At 55.2% G+C, this 16,003-nt stretch overlaps 1 protein-coding gene across 10 annotated transcripts in view; it reads left to right on the top strand.

The window, feature by feature from the left end:
* Nucleotides 1–16,003, top strand: part of HSPG2 (heparan sulfate proteoglycan 2) — a 117,789-nt gene that overhangs the window by 53,125 nt on the left and 48,661 nt on the right. For 7 of the 10 annotated variants that reach the window (XM_049878193.1, XM_049878196.1, XM_049878202.1 and 4 more), the window contains exons 5-29: nucleotides 52–110; nucleotides 400–560; nucleotides 2,571–2,699; nucleotides 2,985–3,230; nucleotides 3,321–3,440; nucleotides 5,551–5,682; nucleotides 5,857–6,001; nucleotides 6,094–6,245; nucleotides 6,337–6,483; nucleotides 8,812–8,975; nucleotides 9,874–10,053; nucleotides 10,149–10,345; nucleotides 10,453–10,600; nucleotides 11,295–11,422; nucleotides 11,743–11,829; nucleotides 11,915–11,973; nucleotides 12,161–12,228; nucleotides 13,066–13,227; nucleotides 13,336–13,512; nucleotides 13,703–13,882; nucleotides 14,006–14,124; nucleotides 14,789–14,900; nucleotides 15,055–15,168; nucleotides 15,251–15,378; nucleotides 15,794–15,880. In XM_049878193.1, the coding sequence (XP_049734150.1) occupies nucleotides 52–110; nucleotides 400–560; nucleotides 2,571–2,699; nucleotides 2,985–3,230; nucleotides 3,321–3,440; nucleotides 5,551–5,682; nucleotides 5,857–6,001; nucleotides 6,094–6,245; nucleotides 6,337–6,483; nucleotides 8,812–8,975; nucleotides 9,874–10,053; nucleotides 10,149–10,345; nucleotides 10,453–10,600; nucleotides 11,295–11,422; nucleotides 11,743–11,829; nucleotides 11,915–11,973; nucleotides 12,161–12,228; nucleotides 13,066–13,227; nucleotides 13,336–13,512; nucleotides 13,703–13,882; nucleotides 14,006–14,124; nucleotides 14,789–14,900; nucleotides 15,055–15,168; nucleotides 15,251–15,378; nucleotides 15,794–15,880 (3,401 nt within the window). Of the gene's footprint in view, nucleotides 1–51; nucleotides 111–399; nucleotides 561–589; nucleotides 2,151–2,570; nucleotides 2,700–2,984; nucleotides 3,231–3,320; nucleotides 3,441–5,550; nucleotides 5,683–5,856; nucleotides 6,002–6,093; nucleotides 6,246–6,336; nucleotides 6,484–8,811; nucleotides 8,976–9,873; nucleotides 10,054–10,148; nucleotides 10,346–10,452; nucleotides 10,601–11,294; nucleotides 11,423–11,742; nucleotides 11,830–11,914; nucleotides 11,974–12,160; nucleotides 12,229–13,065; nucleotides 13,228–13,335; nucleotides 13,513–13,702; nucleotides 13,883–14,005; nucleotides 14,125–14,788; nucleotides 14,901–15,054; nucleotides 15,169–15,250; nucleotides 15,379–15,793; nucleotides 15,881–16,003 lie in introns of those variants that run through there. The other 3 variants (XM_049878195.1, XM_049878194.1, XM_049878199.1) reach the window with 2 other exon arrangements.

The raw sequence follows: 16,003 nt of genomic DNA, 5'->3' as shown, positions 1-16,003 counted from the left end.
TGATGGGATCTGGAGGCTGAGGGTGCTGTGTACTGCTGCGTCCCTCCACAGCTGGAGTCGGAGTACTTGAAGATCCCCGGAGACCAGGTTGTCAGCGTGGTGTTCATCAAGTGAGAAGGGTCCCCCGGGGGCTGGCGGGGGCCTGGAGGGCAGCCTGCGGGGGAGCCGGGCTCACACTGGGAGAGGAGAGACTTAATGTGATAAATCTCTATTGGTGGAAATTCAGGAATCGGTGGGGGATAATTTGGACCTTAAATTGCCCTACTTTGGGTACAGGCCACCCAGGAACAGGGAAGTGTCAGGAGCTTGGGGCTGAGCATGGAACAGGGGGCTACTGGAGTTTCTGAGACCTCAGGCATCTTCCTCACCTTCTCCCCGACCCGCCGCCCCTGTTCCTAGGGAGCTAGATGGCTGGGTCTTTGTGGAGCTGGATGTGGGCTCAGAAGGGAATGCAGACGGGGCCCAGATTCAGAATGTGCTGCACTCCGTTATCTCCAGCGGCTCCATTGCTTCCTACGTCACCTCTCCCCAGGGCTTCCAGTTCCGACGCCTGGGCACAGGTGAGCCCATCCTGGAGTCCCCACCTCCGGTTCTCGCACTCATGTGGGCCTCCTTTCAGTGTCCCCACCATGAGCGCTCCTAGCTTAGGCTTGCACACCACCAGGGACAGAGAGCTCACTGCCTTCGAAGTTTGTACCATTAATCTTTTTGCAACCTTGGCTTGGGTAGAGCCTGGTCTCTTTCCTCTGATCTGTAGACATTAGACCTGGTTTCTGCCCAATACGTATAGAGCCCTCTGTTATTCCTGTCTTCATACAACACTTTTGGGCCCAAAACACATTTACATTTAATAACAACCAACCATTGTTGATTGAGCACGGCTTATATGCGAGGTGCTATGCTAAGGCCCTTCTATCCAGCCTTCCATTTTCACAAGAATTCCTATGAAGTAGATATTGTTGTTAAGTGTTGTCAAGTCGATTTTCAACTCATAGCGACCCCATGTGACAGAGTAGAACTGTCCTAGTGGGGTTTTCTAGGTTGTAACCTTTGCAGGGGAAACCCTGGTGGCATAGTGGTTAAGTGCTACAGTTGCTAACCAAAAGGTCAGCAGTTCGAATCCACCAGGCACTCCTTGGAAACTCTATGGGGCAGTTCTGCTCTGTCATATAGGGTTGCTATGAGTCGGAGTCGACTCGACGGCCATGGGTTTGGTATTTCTTTTGTAACCTTTACGGGAACAGATTGCCAGATCTTTCTCCCATGGAGCCACTGGGTGGTTTTAAACCACCAACCTTTCCATTAGCAGCCGAGCACTTAACCACTGTGCTCGTTGAAGTAGATCTTATTCCTCCCATTTTACAAATGAGGGAAGTGAGGCTTAGAAAGGAAAAGTGGCTGGTCCAAATTCACATAAGCAGATATTGGAAAAGCCACAATTTAAACCAAACCATGAGTCTATGCCAGCCTTGCCAGACCTGTGAGGAAAGCAAGGCTGATCAGCCCTCATTTTACAGATGAAAAAGTGAAGCTCAGAGAGAATAGGAAACTAGTCCAAGGTCTCACAGCTGTTAGGTGCAAAGACTTGGCCTTTGTACTCTTGGGTGGCCCAGGTTTTTTTTCCACTGCACCCCATCTTCCTGTTTCTGACACCCTGAGTCTTTTTTTTCCTCTAGTCTTAACAGTCCCAGTTCCCCTAACTGTTCCTCAGAGGCTGTAGTTCTCAGCCCTGTCCCCATCCCAGTCCCCTCTCTCTGAGAAGGCTTCAACATGTCACTGTCCATGACTCAGTGGAACCCGGAACTGAACAAACTCCATTCCTGTCGTGGTGTAGCCTCAGGAAAAAAATAGTGCAACCATCACCTCCCTCGTTCAGCACAGTTGACCTCAATTAATCCAACCAAAGATCAGGTTTGCTCCTTTGGCATCACCAGGCCCAGGTCTAAAGACTGCTCGGGGTCCAGCCTCCTCTTCCCCTACTTTTTCATGGTTCTCTTGAGCAAGAGAGATACCTCAAGAGGGATGAGTCTGACCCAAGCCTGTAGCCCACACCTCCCAGATCCCAGGTGGGCGGCTGCTGATCACACCTTCCTTTCCAGCACAGACACCCCCGCCCCCCCAGGCCGCAGTGGCGGCTGCAGTGACACCAGGTGAGAATGTAAACCTGGCCCAGACCCAGCTGGGGAACTACAAAAGTTAATGGCTGGAGGGTAAAGAAGGATGACGGCAAGATGGCTGGGCTCAGCCCACAGGCCGCCCCTTCTGCCCTTCTTTGTCCTCGCTGGGCCAGGTTGTGGCCTGCATGTGTGTGGTGTGGTTGCATGCGTGTGGCATGTCGACTGTGTATGGGGTCTCTGTAAGGGATAGGTGAGGCCACTGCTGGTGTCCACGTCCCATGTGTGCTGTGGATGTGTCTCCACCATGTACGCCTTGCTCTTGCTGTGTCTGCTGGAAACAAATGGCCTGGCACAGGGCGCCACTGCCTGCTCCAGACATGCGGTGCCCGTGCCCTCCCTCCACCCTTCCCCAAGCTCCCACCTGCCACCTCTGACTCCCCCCAATTCCCACAGTGCCACAGTTTTCAAGGGCCTGCACTGAGGCCGAGTTTGCCTGCCACAGCCACAACGAGTGTGTGGCCCTGGAGTATCGCTGTGACCGGAGGCCCGACTGCAGAGACATGTCTGATGAGCTCAATTGTGGTAAGTAGCTATCTGAGGACACAAGTGGCCTGCAGGCTGCAGGGCAGGGCCAGGGGTATGCCTGGGTCCCAGAGTCAGTCTGGGGCCTGCAAGGGTTTGGTGCAGGCAGAGGGACCCAGGGGAGGTAGGCAAAGGGACATGGTAGGGTGATAATAGGGTCAGTCTGGTGGTACTGGATAAGGAGGGGAGTAGTCTTTGTGGGGTACAGGGAGGGCCTGGGCAGTGTGGAGGGCTAGGGGCAGGAGCCGCCCCCTCCTGTCAGCTCAAAGCAGACTCTGTCCACAGAGGAGTTGGTTCCGAGCTCTGTGCTACCCTCTCTGGTGGAGACACCACCTCTACCACCCCAGCCTGAAGCATCCATCGTGCAGCGGCCACCAGACATTCTTGCTCCCCAGCCTCTCCCTGATGAAGGCACACCTGGGCCCTGTGGATCCCATGAAGCTGCATGCCACAGTGGGCACTGCATCCCCAAAGACTACCTCTGTGATGGGCAGGAGGACTGCAAGGATGGCAGCGATGAGCTGGACTGTGGTGAAGACTGGGCACGTGGAGGTGGGGGTGCTGGGGATGGAGGGAGCCAGCCGGGGAGGGTGCTGGCTGAACTCTGCCTGGTCTACCCAGGCCCCACGCCACCCTGTGAGCCCAACGAGTTCGCCTGTGGAAATGGGCACTGTGCCTTCAAGCTGTGGCGCTGTGATGGTGACTTTGACTGCGAGGACCGCACCGATGAAGCCAACTGTCGTGAGTGCCGAGGGGCCCGTCCCGGCCTAGCTTGCCCCTGCCCTGCCCCTTCTTGGGCAGGTTTCTTTTGCTTTCCCTGCATGAGTGGTGAAGGCCCTGGGGACAGATTTTAAGGTGTATCCATCTCTCTGACCTGTGCGGTGAGGCCTCTTCGTTCTGAGCTGGCCCTCGTAGCAAGCAATGTGGCTTACTGCTTGTAGCTAATGCCTCTTTGTTTATTTTCTTCATTTTTGTTACCATTACTTTTCTTTTTGGTATTGATGCTTTTGTGTGGATTAGATAAATGGCCAAGATGGCTTGATATGCTGGAGTCCTTGGTGATGGGGTCCTTGATGTATATGTGAGCCGAAGCCTTGCCCTTTTGAGTCTAGAGAGTTTTCATCTAGAATTGGCCCTGAGTTATTTGTACATCCATATGCCTAGATCTGCACCCACTCATCCTTTCATTTGTCTGTCCTGTGTCCTTCCTCACATTTATTTATCTAGCCATCCAACCAATCGTCCATCCATTGTCCATCTGTCTACCCATCCATCTGTCCAATATCCTACCTTCTTCCATCTTTCTGTTTGTCCTTCTATTGTCCAATCATACATTCATCCATCCATTGTCCATTTGCCAATTATCCATCCATACAACATCTTCTCATCCTCTCATCCTTCTATCCACCCATGCAAGCGTCCATCCATCATCTTATCTGCCCAGCTCTTTATCCATCTATTCATCTGTTTATCTGTCCAGCATCCTTCCTCCTTTTCATCCATCTATCCATCCATCCAGACAACCATCCATTTGTCTGTCCATTACCCATCCACCTATCAGTCGATGTTATGGCTGTCAGCTGAATGGATGAGGCGTAGTAAAGGTTGCCTGAGGCTGGAGAGTCAGAGGCCATATCGGGGAGCATTTTGTGTGTCTGGTCCTGTGAGGTACAGCCTCAGGTTTGTTATTCCAAGATGAAGGTTAATCTCCACACCATTTCTTTTTGTCCCTGGATCAGGTCTCTGAGTACATGTTGACATTCTCCTGTCAGCTGACTCAGCTTCTCCTCTATGCCTTCCCTCACCCTCCCTGCCCCCACAGTAAATGCAGGAGAAGCAGCATCATGTCACAGACTGGCGGGTTCATGATACTCGTCCTGTGGCTCCAAGCTTGCTGATTATCTGACAACAGTGACCCCTTGGGAGACAGCAAGTAGTTGAGGACTTTAGTCTTAGAGGCTTCTGCTGGGGAAACGTAAAAGGAAGGCCGAGTCCTGGTTGACAAAGCACAGAATAGAGAGAATGTGAAAGCTGCATGGCCTTGGGCCTCTTCAGGATTCCAGACACAGAAGACCCTGAGGTGGTATTGGCAAATGGTCCTAGCCTCCACTCAGCTCCTTCTCTGTGGATGTGTGGCCTCCATTCCTGCACCAGTCTTCCCTCCTGTCCCTGTCTCAGTGTCTCTCTTAAACTCAGCCTCCCTGAGGAAGAACACCGGGTTGCCACCTAGTAGATTCTCCATTGGGCCCAGCCTGATGCCAAGCCTCCTCTGGCGCCTGCCAGTTGAGAGGTGGCTGCCCTGGGGCCTGCTACCGTTCTTGGGCTAGTTAGTGGGGCCTGGGTGGCAGGGCCTTATGGTCCAGAGCACTGAGCCCTGCGGGGGACTAGGGTTTGCAGGCCACTTGCAAGGCATTTTCAGTAGAGAACCTTGTTGGGTATTACCCGGTATCTAGAGATACTGGCCAGTTTGGCTGTGCCAGAATGACAGAGCTTGTCTGTGTGGGCAAGATGGTGCTTCTGTGACTCTGAGGGGCTGAGGGACACTGGCTGTGATGTGAGGTGACGGGTGTAATTCTGTTGTGGGGGACGCAGATGGAGTGACTGTTGGGGACACAACATACTGTTTGATAGACTTGTGACGGTGTCATGCTAGGTGTGGTGTTGTGGACAGTCTGTGGCAGCAAGGGCCGGGCGTGGTGAAGGCAGCTGTGTGTCGTGTGGACAAGATGAGTGGCCCTGGGGACAACTAGAGAGAGTGAACAAGGTGGGCTGTTGGGGACAGGTAGGAAATGGATCAATCCTCCCTGAGGTCAGTGCTCCAGTGCCCACACCCCCTGGTTCTGTCCCTCAGCTGCCAAGCGCCCCGAGGACGTGTGCGGGCCCACAGAGTTCCGCTGTGTTTCCACGAATACGTGCATCCCAGCCAGCTTCCACTGTGATGAGGAGAGCGACTGCCCCGACCGTAGCGACGAGTTTGGCTGCAGTGAGCAGGGAGCTGGGAAGCAGGGCCAAGATCTGGGCGCTGGGCCTGGGCAGGGTTCCAGTTCCTCTCCACAGCCTTGGGCACTATGCTTCTCCTGCTTAACTCCTCTGGGTCATCCCCCACTCCTCCTCCCTGGGCTCCTCACACCCCTCACTCCTGCTCTGGTCTCCCCAGTGCCCCCCCAGGTGGTGACCCTTCCCCAGGAGTTGATCCAGGCTTCCCGGGGCCAGACGGTGACCTTCACCTGCGTGGCCATCGGTGTGCCCACCCCCATCATCAACTGGAGGCTCAACTGGGGCCACATCCCATTGCACCCCAGGTGCAGCTCTGGGCCCTGGCAGGGGTGGGGATGAGGGGAGGCAGGGCCAGTGCCCCAGGCCTGACTCCCTCCTCTATCTCGGTATCCACCAGGGTGACAATGACCAGCGAGGGTGGCCGTGGCACGCTGACCATCCGTGATGTGAAGGAAGCAGACCAAGGTGCCTACACCTGCGAGGCCATGAATGCCCGTGGCATGGTGCTCGGCGTTCCCGACGGGGTCCTGGAGCTCATCCCACAGCGAGGTGCGGGGCAGGGGACAGGTGGGTGCTGGCGTGGGGTGGGGCAGGGCTGTCTGCCAGCTAAGCCCACTCCCATACCCATGCATCCCAACAGGCCCCTGCCCTGATGGGCACTTCTACCTGGAGGACAGTGCTTCCTGCTTGCCCTGCTTCTGCTTTGGCATCACCAATGTGTGCCAGAGCAGCCGCCGCTTCTGGGACCAGATCCGATTGCGCTTTGACCAGCCTGATGACTTCAAAGGTGTGTGGGCAGACGGGCAGGCGGGTGCTGCGTGAATGAGAGGCAGACACCAGACCCTGGGGGGCTTAGATGGAGATACGGGAGAGCAGCATACGCTGAACAGATGGGGGCCAGGTTAGCAGAGTGACACAGGGTTGCTGAGCTCTGTAAGCAAAGCGGTCCAGGGTAAACAAACACCTTTAGGAAAAACCACCTCCATACTTGGTATTTTCCCGCCTCAGGTTATGAAGTTCATGGACTCTGGAGCCTGGTTCCAATCCTGACTCGATACTTATAGCCTGTGTGCCCTTGGTCAAGTTACTTACTGTCTTGTGTCTCAGTTTGAACATATATAAAATGGGGATAAGATAATAACTACCTCCTAGGTTGTTATAGGAGCCCGGGTGGCACAGTTGGCATTCAGCTGCTAACTGAAAGGTTCGCGGTTTGAATGTGCCCATTGGTGCTGTGGAAGAAAGGCCTGGCGATCTGCTTCTGTAAAGATGACAGCCAAGAAAACCTTTTGGGGCAGTTCTACTCTGTGACACATGGGCTCACCATGAGTCAGAGGCTGACTTGGCAGCAGCTAACAACAACAGTAAGGTTGTCATAAGGATTTAATGAGTTAATATATGCAAGCCACCTAGAATAGTACTTGGCCCATGGTAAGCACCCGCTAAGTGTTTGCTAATGTCATCATCCTCAGACCAAGAGGTGGCAGGGTCCCCAGAGCATAAGAGCACAGACTTTGATGTCTTCTTAGCCCAGGCTGATCTCCAGCTATACCACTTCCTGCCTGTGTGACTTTGGGCAAATCTCTTGGCCTCTCTGGGCCTGTTTTCCCAAACATAAAGGAAGGCAGTTGGACTGAATTCTCTCTCTCTCTTCCTCTCCCTCCCTCCCTCTCCCCCCTCTCTCCTCCCCTCCCCCTCTCTTCCCGTCTCTCCCCCTCTCTCCCCCTTTCTCCCCCTCCTCCCCCTTCACGGAAGCAGAATGGCAGGGCAGCTAAGCTGTGGGCCCAGACATCAGGCAGACCTGGGTTCAAGTCTTAGCTCTGTCATTTAACTCCTGACATCAGGCAGCCCCTCATCTCGCTGAGCTTTATGTCCTTCATCACAGAGGATTAAATGCATGTAGAGGGTTTAGCTCCACACACAGTAAGTGTACAGTAAATGCTGCCTATTACGTCCCTTTGTTGGTTAAGGAACCTCAGAGCAATTTGCATGAAACTTAAGTTTGCTCCCAAAGTTGTCCCCCAGTTTATTTAGGATAATAATGGTCATGGCCACCATCCGTTGAGTTCTCACATCTGCAGCGTGGACGTGACATGCCCAGTCCGTGAATTGCCAATGATCCTTGCAAGGCCAGGGCTATTTCTACTGTTTTACAGATGAGAGCGCTGAGGCTCTGAGAGGTTGCGGGCTGTCCCTGGGATCACACAGCTGTTTAGAGGAGAGCTAGAACCCTGGGCCTGTCTGACTGGAATTGTGTAGATGGTCAGGGTGGGCAGGGATTCCAGGGAGAGCAGGTAGCCTATGCGTGGAAGGTGAATATTGGACAATGCAGATCGAGAACATTTCCGTCATCATCAAAGAAAGTTCTTTTAGATGCTGCTGGCTTAGAGATCGCCAACGATGCAGTAGAGAAAATTTCTGCGTGTGTGTGTCAGACACACATGCATGTGTGTCTGTGTGTAGGAGAGGATCAGACTAGATGACCATCATAACAACAGCAACAATAGCCAAACATTTTTTGAGCACTTGCTTTGTTTTAAGCTCTGTATTAAGCATTTAACATTAATTCGCTCATTTGATCTTCATAATAATCCCATGAAGCAGGTGACTGTTACCCCCATTTTACAGATAGGGAAACTGAGACATTTGTCCTTCACACACCTGGGGAGCAGTGGAGCCCAGACCTGGGCCCAGCACTGTGGCTCCAGCCGGTGCTCTTCAGCCCCCATGTAGCTCTCTTCTGCCCCCTGAGGGCTGTTCCAAGATCTGTTTGCAAACGGAAGGCTCTGAGAAGTCCTGCTGCAAAGAATCCCTTTGACCTTTCTTTGACTCTGTGTTTCCCATATGGGTCCCAGCCTCAACTTCACAGCTTTGGCTTTCCCCAGAGCTTGTTGGGAGAAACGTTACTTCAAAACTTTAGTAGGAAAAAAACTGCTTTTTCTTGATTTTGAGAGAGAGACCCAAAGTTCTCTTTAAATTCAATTTCTACCAGAACGTTCCCATCTTGTTTGAGGTGGGCGTCTCAGGCAGGCGCAGGACCCAGCCCTTGGTCTGGGTCTCTGGCAGTCCTGACATGCAGTGTTATGGACCTCACCAGCCCCTCTGCCACCCACAGGAGTGAACGTGACGATGCCCACGCAGCCTGGCGTGCAGCCCCTCTCCTCTACCCAGCTGCAGATTGACATCGCGCTCCAGGAGTTCCAGCTGGTCGACCTGTCCCGGCGCTTCCTTGTCCATGACTCTTTCTGGGCTCTGCCCAAGCAGTTCCTGGGCAACAAGGTGAGGGGCCAGGCTGCTGCCCTGGGTGGGGAATGGGCTGAGCTCCTCGTTATATGCCCAGAGCCTGTGAGCTCTGCTCCCCCTGAAGCTGGTAGGCAGCAGGGCAGACTCAGCTCTGGGGGGGGTATTGTCATGCCCCAGCGCAGCCCTCATTCATTCAGGGTAGGGTCTCTGCCAGCCACTCTCAGGTTGGGAGGAATGATGACTCAGTCTTTGGGAAGAGCTCGGCATCACCTCCTCTCGGAAGCGCTCCCTGACTACTCCCGCATACCTGGGCTGGGTCTGGTGCCCCTCTTGTGGCCTTCCCCGGGCACCTTTTGCACAGCATTTTCATATTGCCCTTGTCTTAGGGCTCTCTAGAGAAGTAGAACCAGCAAAAGAGAGATTTACTTCAAGGGATTGGCTCACACAATTGTAGGGGGTGGAACGTCCAAAATCCGTAGGTCAGACAACGGGAAGAGTGCAGAGTTGAGAGACTGAGTTCTGCCAGAATATCTGTTTGTAGTCTAGAGGTAGAACACACCCTAAGGAACTCCTCTTTTAATGATTGATAACATTACATTAGGTTACACCGTGGAAAGATGATTACATTAAGTTACATTAGATGTCATTATGGAACAGCAACAAGTCTAATGTTTGGCAAAATCACTGGGAACCATAGCTTAGCCAAGCTGACACAAAATTAACCATCATACCCCCTCGTTGTACTGAGCTCCCCAAAGGAAGAGCTTGAGTCTCACCCGTCTCTGCATCCCTGTGCCCAGCTTAGTGCCAGGCACACAGTGAGCATCAGTCGTGAGTGTGGGCACGTAGACGGTGAGGTAGCCACTCATGGTGGACACAGTGAGCCTCGAGTGTGCCCATGGCTGCCCCGCTCTGATCCACCTTGTCTCTCCAGGTGGACTCCTACGGCGGCTCCCTGCGCTACAAGGTGCGCTATGAGCTGGCACGTGGCACGCTGGAGCCGGTACAGCGACCAGACGTGGTCCTTGTGGGTGCTGGATATCGCCTACTCTCCCGGGGTCACACACCCACCCAGCCTGGTGCTGTGAACCAGCGCCAGGTCCAGTTCTCTGAGGTGGGTGGTGCCTCAGCCATCAGGGCTGGGGGTGCAGGGAGGCTGCAGGTGGGGTGGATACTGATGTGTGGCCCCCCCTCCTTCGTCCACACCAGGAGCACTGGGTCCATGAGTCTGGCCGGCCAGTGCAGCGAGCAGAGTTGCTGCAGGTGCTGCAGAGCCTAGAGGCTGTGCTCATCCAGACAGTGTACAACACCAAGATGGCCAGTGTGGGGCTCAGTGACATCATCATGGATACCACTGTCACCCACACCACCAGCCATGGCCGCGCCCACAGCGTGGAGGAGTGCAGGTGCCTGACCTGGCAGGGCTGGGGAACACGGGGACACCAGCAAGGATAAGAGGGAAAGAGCAGGGCGTCAGAGTTCCTGCAGCCACTCTCTTGGTCCTACCCCCCAGATGCCCCATTGGCTATTCCGGCTTGTCCTGCGAAAGCTGTGATACCCACTTCACCCGGGTGCCTGGTGGACCCTACCTAGGCACCTGCTCTGGCTGCAACTGCAATGGCCATGCCAGCTCCTGTGACCCTGTGTATGGTCACTGCCTGGTGAGTAGTGCCAGCTGGCACTTGGGCAATGGACAGTGATGGGGGGAAGGGCAGCATGGGAGGGCAAACTAAGCTTCTCTTGTGCCCACAAGCTTAGCACTGACTGTTACGGCTGCCAGCCAAGCGATCGTGATCTCTGGATGCATTAATAGAAGTATAGTGTCCAGGACAAGGAAGGTGAAGGTCCCACTTTCTTTCTGCTCTGGTCAGACCAATCCTGGAGGGTACCATCCAAAGTATGGCCTGTAGGAGGTTAGCCCTAAGAGGAAGGAGCCTAGAAGTCATACCTTATTTCTTAGCAGTACTGGAGGGAACTGAGATTGTGGAGCTGACAGAAGGAAAGGCTCAAGCAGGGCAAAGCTATGATCTCCAAATCTCAGAGCTGTCAGGTATAGAAAAAACAGACTCCAGAGGGCAGAACTGGCTAGTGGGTGCAGATGGAGGCAGGTTTAGGTTAGTATAAAGTAGGCATAAGGGACCTCTATGGGACAGGATGCCATGTGAGGTGGCGAGCTCCCTGTCATCAAAAGAGGACCTGTCTTGGAAGCTGTGGAGTAATTTTAGCATGATGGAGGAGGCTGAGCTGGATGGCCTCAGGGACGCATCCCAGAGCTTGTCATCTGGCCCAGTATGGCCCTGGGAAGGGAAGGGCCTGCTGTGTAGAACCTGAGCCGCTCCTTCCCCCTTCCTCCAGAATTGCCAGCACAACACAGAGGGACCACAGTGCAACAAATGCAAGACCGGCTTCTTTGGGGATGCTACAAAGGCCACGGCCACTGCCTGCCGGCCCTGTCCCTGCCCATACATCGACGCCTCCCGCAGGTCAGACCCGGCTTGGGGCGCGACAGATATGGTGGAAGGTGCAGGCAGTTTAGTGAGTGAGGAACATACTCTTGGCAGGGATGTGGGAGGCCTGGGTTCAAATCTCAACCTGGTTACTAAGTTGTTCTGTACCCCTTGGCCTCTCTGGGCCTCAGTTTCCTCTTCTGCATGATGGGCCCATCTGTCTTCCTAGTGTGGCTATGAGGCTGCAGATCAAGACCAGGTGTGCCAGGAGACAACATCATAGCATGCTATGTCCATGTGGACAGCGATCAGTTCACAGGGTGGGGATGTAAGGCCTGGCCACCTGATACCCACAGGTTCTCAGACACCTGCTTCCTGGACACAGATGGCCAAGCCACATGTGATGCGTGTGCGCCAGGCTACACAGGCCGCCGCTGTGAGAGGTGAGGAGGAGCTGGCGGAGACGGGAAGCAGGCTATACTGGGTGGAGGCATGGAAGTGCCACTCATGGTCCCCTGTCTCCCCTAGCTGTGCCCCCGGATACGAGGGCAACCCCATCCAGCCAGGCGGAAAGTGCAGGCCTGTCAGTGAGTATAGCAGCCACCGTCCCCTGGCTACCCACCAGGCTCCCCTTCCCTACCCCAGCCTCCAGTCTTGGAGCCCAGCCCAGACCCTGTGATGTTTGGAGAGCTACCCCACTCTGTCCTCATTGTCTGCCCAGACCGTGTCTGCCCATTTCCCACCTGCCCTCCTAACACCCACTTTGTGCCCCAGCCCAGCAGATTGTGCGATGTGACGAGCGAGGCAGCATGGGGACTTCTGGGGAGGCCTGCCGCTGTAAGGTACACCCGCTGTCCCTACCCCACCCCAGAAGCCTCCAGGACACAGGGAGGGAGGAGCTGCAGGAAGGAGGCTCCATCGTCTCTAGAGGTCCTTGACTGGTGGGCGGTACCTAGCCAGAAGCTGATAGCCCTGGCTGGCGAGTCTTCCGCCCCGTGAGAGGTGGCTTGACGTTGGGGAATGAGCCCGGGCTGGGGAGTATGACCTAGCATGACCTAGGGTCAATTCCCAAATCCTTTGCCACCTGTTCTTTGTGTGACCATTGTGTCTGCTCTATACATTTGCTTTCGCCTTAGTTTAATCTTCATGTTGACGCAGTAATGTCGGTATTAGCATCCCTATTTGCCAGATGAGGAAACAGAGAGTCAGAGAAGGGAGAATCAAGTGTCAGTGGGGGAAACACCTGGACAGATTTTTGGAGTCAGGCAGTCCTGATCTCAAATCCTAGTGGATTAGCAAATTGACTGACTCTATGTAAGTCATTCATATCCCCAAGCCTCAGTTTCCTCGTCTGAAGCATGGAGATAACACATACCTCACAAAGTACTTAAGAGCATTCCATAAATATTCCATAAATAGTAGCAATAATTATTTTTACCAAATTGCTATATATGAAATCTAAATTTATTTGTGAGCATCCTGACAGCCAAAGAGAAAAGGGAAAAACAATTGGTCACATAAACTCCCATTAATTGGTAATGATGGTGAGTGTTCATGTGGTAGCGATGCCTTAGACTTGTACTCTTTCCATGGCTCCCCCGGGCCTTGGGTCCCCATCTAGCATGTGAGCGAATTAGGCCGGAAGCTCCAGGCAGCCCCTCCAATGGGCCATCCTGCAGCTCCCAGCTCTATGCCTGCAGAACAATGTGGTGGGGCGCCTATGCAACGAGTGTGCTGATGGCTCCTTCAATCTGAATGCTCGAAACCCGGACGGCTGCCTCAAGTGCTTCTGCATGGGCGTCAGCCGCCAGTGTACCAGCTCCTCCTGGAGCCGTGCCCAGGTACCTGTGCGAGGCGGGCTGGCAGGCAGGTGGGACCTCCAACCCTAGGACTGGGGATGCTGAGCGCCAAGCCCAGGACCCCATCCCAGCCCCTTCTCCTTCTTCCAGGTTCATGGGGCCTCTGAGGAGCCCACCCAGTTCAGCCTGACCAACGCCGCAGGCACCCACACCACCAGTGATGGCATCTCGTCACCCACAGCTGGGGAGCTAGTCTTCTCCTCCTTCCACAGCCTCCTATCTGGACCCTACTTCTGGAACCTCCCCCCACGATTCCGGGGGGACAAGGTAGGCACCAGGGGGGGAAGGGAAAGAGAATTCCAGGCAGCAGGAATAGCATAGGCAAAGGCTTGGAAGCAGGACTCTCATGGTGTCTTTGGAGAAGACCGAGACATTCTGCATGGAGGATGTGACTGGAGTAGTGGCAGGGCCTGACTGTGGATGTCCAGCTGAGTGCCCTGTCCATTCTGTGTCACAGGTGACCTCCTATGGGGGAGAGCTTCGCTTCACAGTGACACAGCGGCCCCAGCCTGGCTCTGTGCCACTGCACGGGCAGCCCCTGGTGGTGCTGCAGGGCAACAACATCGTCTTGGAGCATCACGTGTCCCAGGAGCCTAGTCCTGGCCAGCCCAGCACCTTCACCGTGCCCTTCTGGGAGGTAAGCAACACTGTCCCAGGAGCGCTTCCTGTGTGTGGAGAGTGGCCCCTGGGCTCTTCTCCCTCAGGGTGTTGATACCCTAGTATGTCAAGGGTTGCAGCACATGTGTTTTTCCCTGGGCAGCGAGCATGGCAGAGGCCTGACGGGCAGCCAGTCACTAGGGAGCACTTGCTGATGGCGCTAGCGGGCATCGACACCCTCTTGATCCAGGCGTCCTACACCCAGCAGCCAGCTGAGACCAGGTGCCTGGGACCAGGGCCGAAGGACAGGAGGGGGACTCAGGTCTCGGAGCCAACTCCAGTTCTGCCACTTACGGATATTGTGGCCTCACGCCTTTTTCATAGCCCAATCTGTACGATGGAGATAATAACAGTGCCTCCGTTGCAGGGCTTGTCTTAGGCTGGGCTCCGTGGTAGCAGAGCCTGAGGCAGGGATTGGGTGCATATGACTCACAAGGAGAACCTGTAAGGTGTAAGGGGATGGAGGAGGGAAACAGCATGGAGAAGGGCCCCAGCAAGGATGTGGTTTCAGGGCAAGTCCAGCCCTAGCCTCATCCCATGGGCAGTTTTGGAGTGTGAATCGCCCTGCAGAGTTGTCCTGCTTTGAGGCAAAGGGGTCAGGCTCGTCCTCTGTATCAGACTGTCATTGGTCACCTCTGGGGAGTGGGTGGTGGGTATAACCCTCTGGGCAAGAAAGTTAGAGTCTCCGGTGAAAGTTGCAGGTGTAAACTGCTAGTCACAGCATTCACAGCAGCTCAGGATAGGTACCCAGCTGGATATCTGAGCGGGGCCCCAATAGTCTCCACCACGGGGCTATTGGAGGGTGAATGAGATAGTCCGTGTAAAAGGCTCCAGGGGTGCCTGGCACAGAGTAAGTGCTCATTCATGTGGCTCTTGTCACGCCCAGGATCTCTGGCATCAGCATGGACGTAGCTGTGCCTGAGGACACCGGCCAGGACCCTGCACTGGAAGTGGAGCAGTGTGCCTGCCCGCCTGGGTACCGTGGCCCATCCTGCCAGGTGAGCCCTGCCCCCCTCACCTGTCCAGCCAGCTCCTCCTCCTTTAGCTCTCCCACCTCCCCAGGCCTCACCCCAGCCCCGGCCACTCTGTGCCCCCTGCCCAGAACTGACCCTGCTGGGGAAACCCCTCCCACTGCCACCTTCCTGTCCCCAGGACTGTGACACAGGCTACACACGCACGTCCAGTGGCCTCTACCTGGGCACCTGCGAACGCTGCAGCTGCCATGGCCACACAGAGATCTGCGAACCTGAAACAGGTGCCTGCCAGGTGAGCCCTGCCCTCTTTCTTCTCCTCTCCAGGGGTCTGTGGCCTCCAGGGGCCCATTCTCAACCCACACTCTGTCCTCTAGGGCTGCCAGCACCACACGGAGGGCCCTCAGTGCGAGCAGTGCCAGCCGGGGTACTATGGGGATGCCCAGCGGGGGACGCCACAGGACTGCCAGCCATGCCCGTGCCATGGAGCCCCTGCTGCTGGCCAGTGCGTCCAGCCTCCAGCCTGCCCCTGCCCCTCCCTAAAATGTCCACCATCCCTCTCAGGCCCCCTTCCTCCCAGCCCCTCTGAGAGGCAGTGGTTAAGTCCTGGCCTCGCTGCTTCCCACATGTGTCACCTTGGATAAGATACACGTCACTCTCTGGGCCTCTACTTCCTTCTCTGTGAAATGGGGGTAATGATATACCCACCTCAGTCTCTTGTAGGAGAATTGAATGAGAGAGTGCACATGGACCTCTTGGCATAGTGCCTGGCACACACCTGGCACTGAGACACATTAGTTCACATGCCAGACTCTTTCTTCCCCTGCTTCCCTGGATCTGAAGGAACAGGGAGAGGAGGAAGGGCAGCCAACCATCTGACTGGAAATTTGTTTTCCCCCCACCACCACCCCCACTCTCAGGGCTACGCATACTTGCTTTCTGGACACAGATGGCCACCCTACCTGTGATGCATGCTCCCCAGGCCACAGCGGGCGCCGCTGTGAGAGGTGAGGCAGGGCGGGGTGGGGCATGCAGGAGGGGCTATCCCTAGGGTCCTTAGGCTGGGTCCGGCCCTCCTGGCCAGGAGGAAAGAGGAGCCACCTGCTTTGACCTCACACAGCCCCAAGAAG

This window comes from Elephas maximus, chromosome 3 (assembly GCF_024166365.1).
Source record: "Elephas maximus indicus isolate mEleMax1 chromosome 3, mEleMax1 primary haplotype, whole genome shotgun sequence".
NCBI classification, from domain to species: domain Eukaryota; kingdom Metazoa; phylum Chordata; class Mammalia; order Proboscidea; family Elephantidae; genus Elephas; species Elephas maximus.
This window is presented reverse-complemented; position numbering and strand designations above follow the sequence as displayed.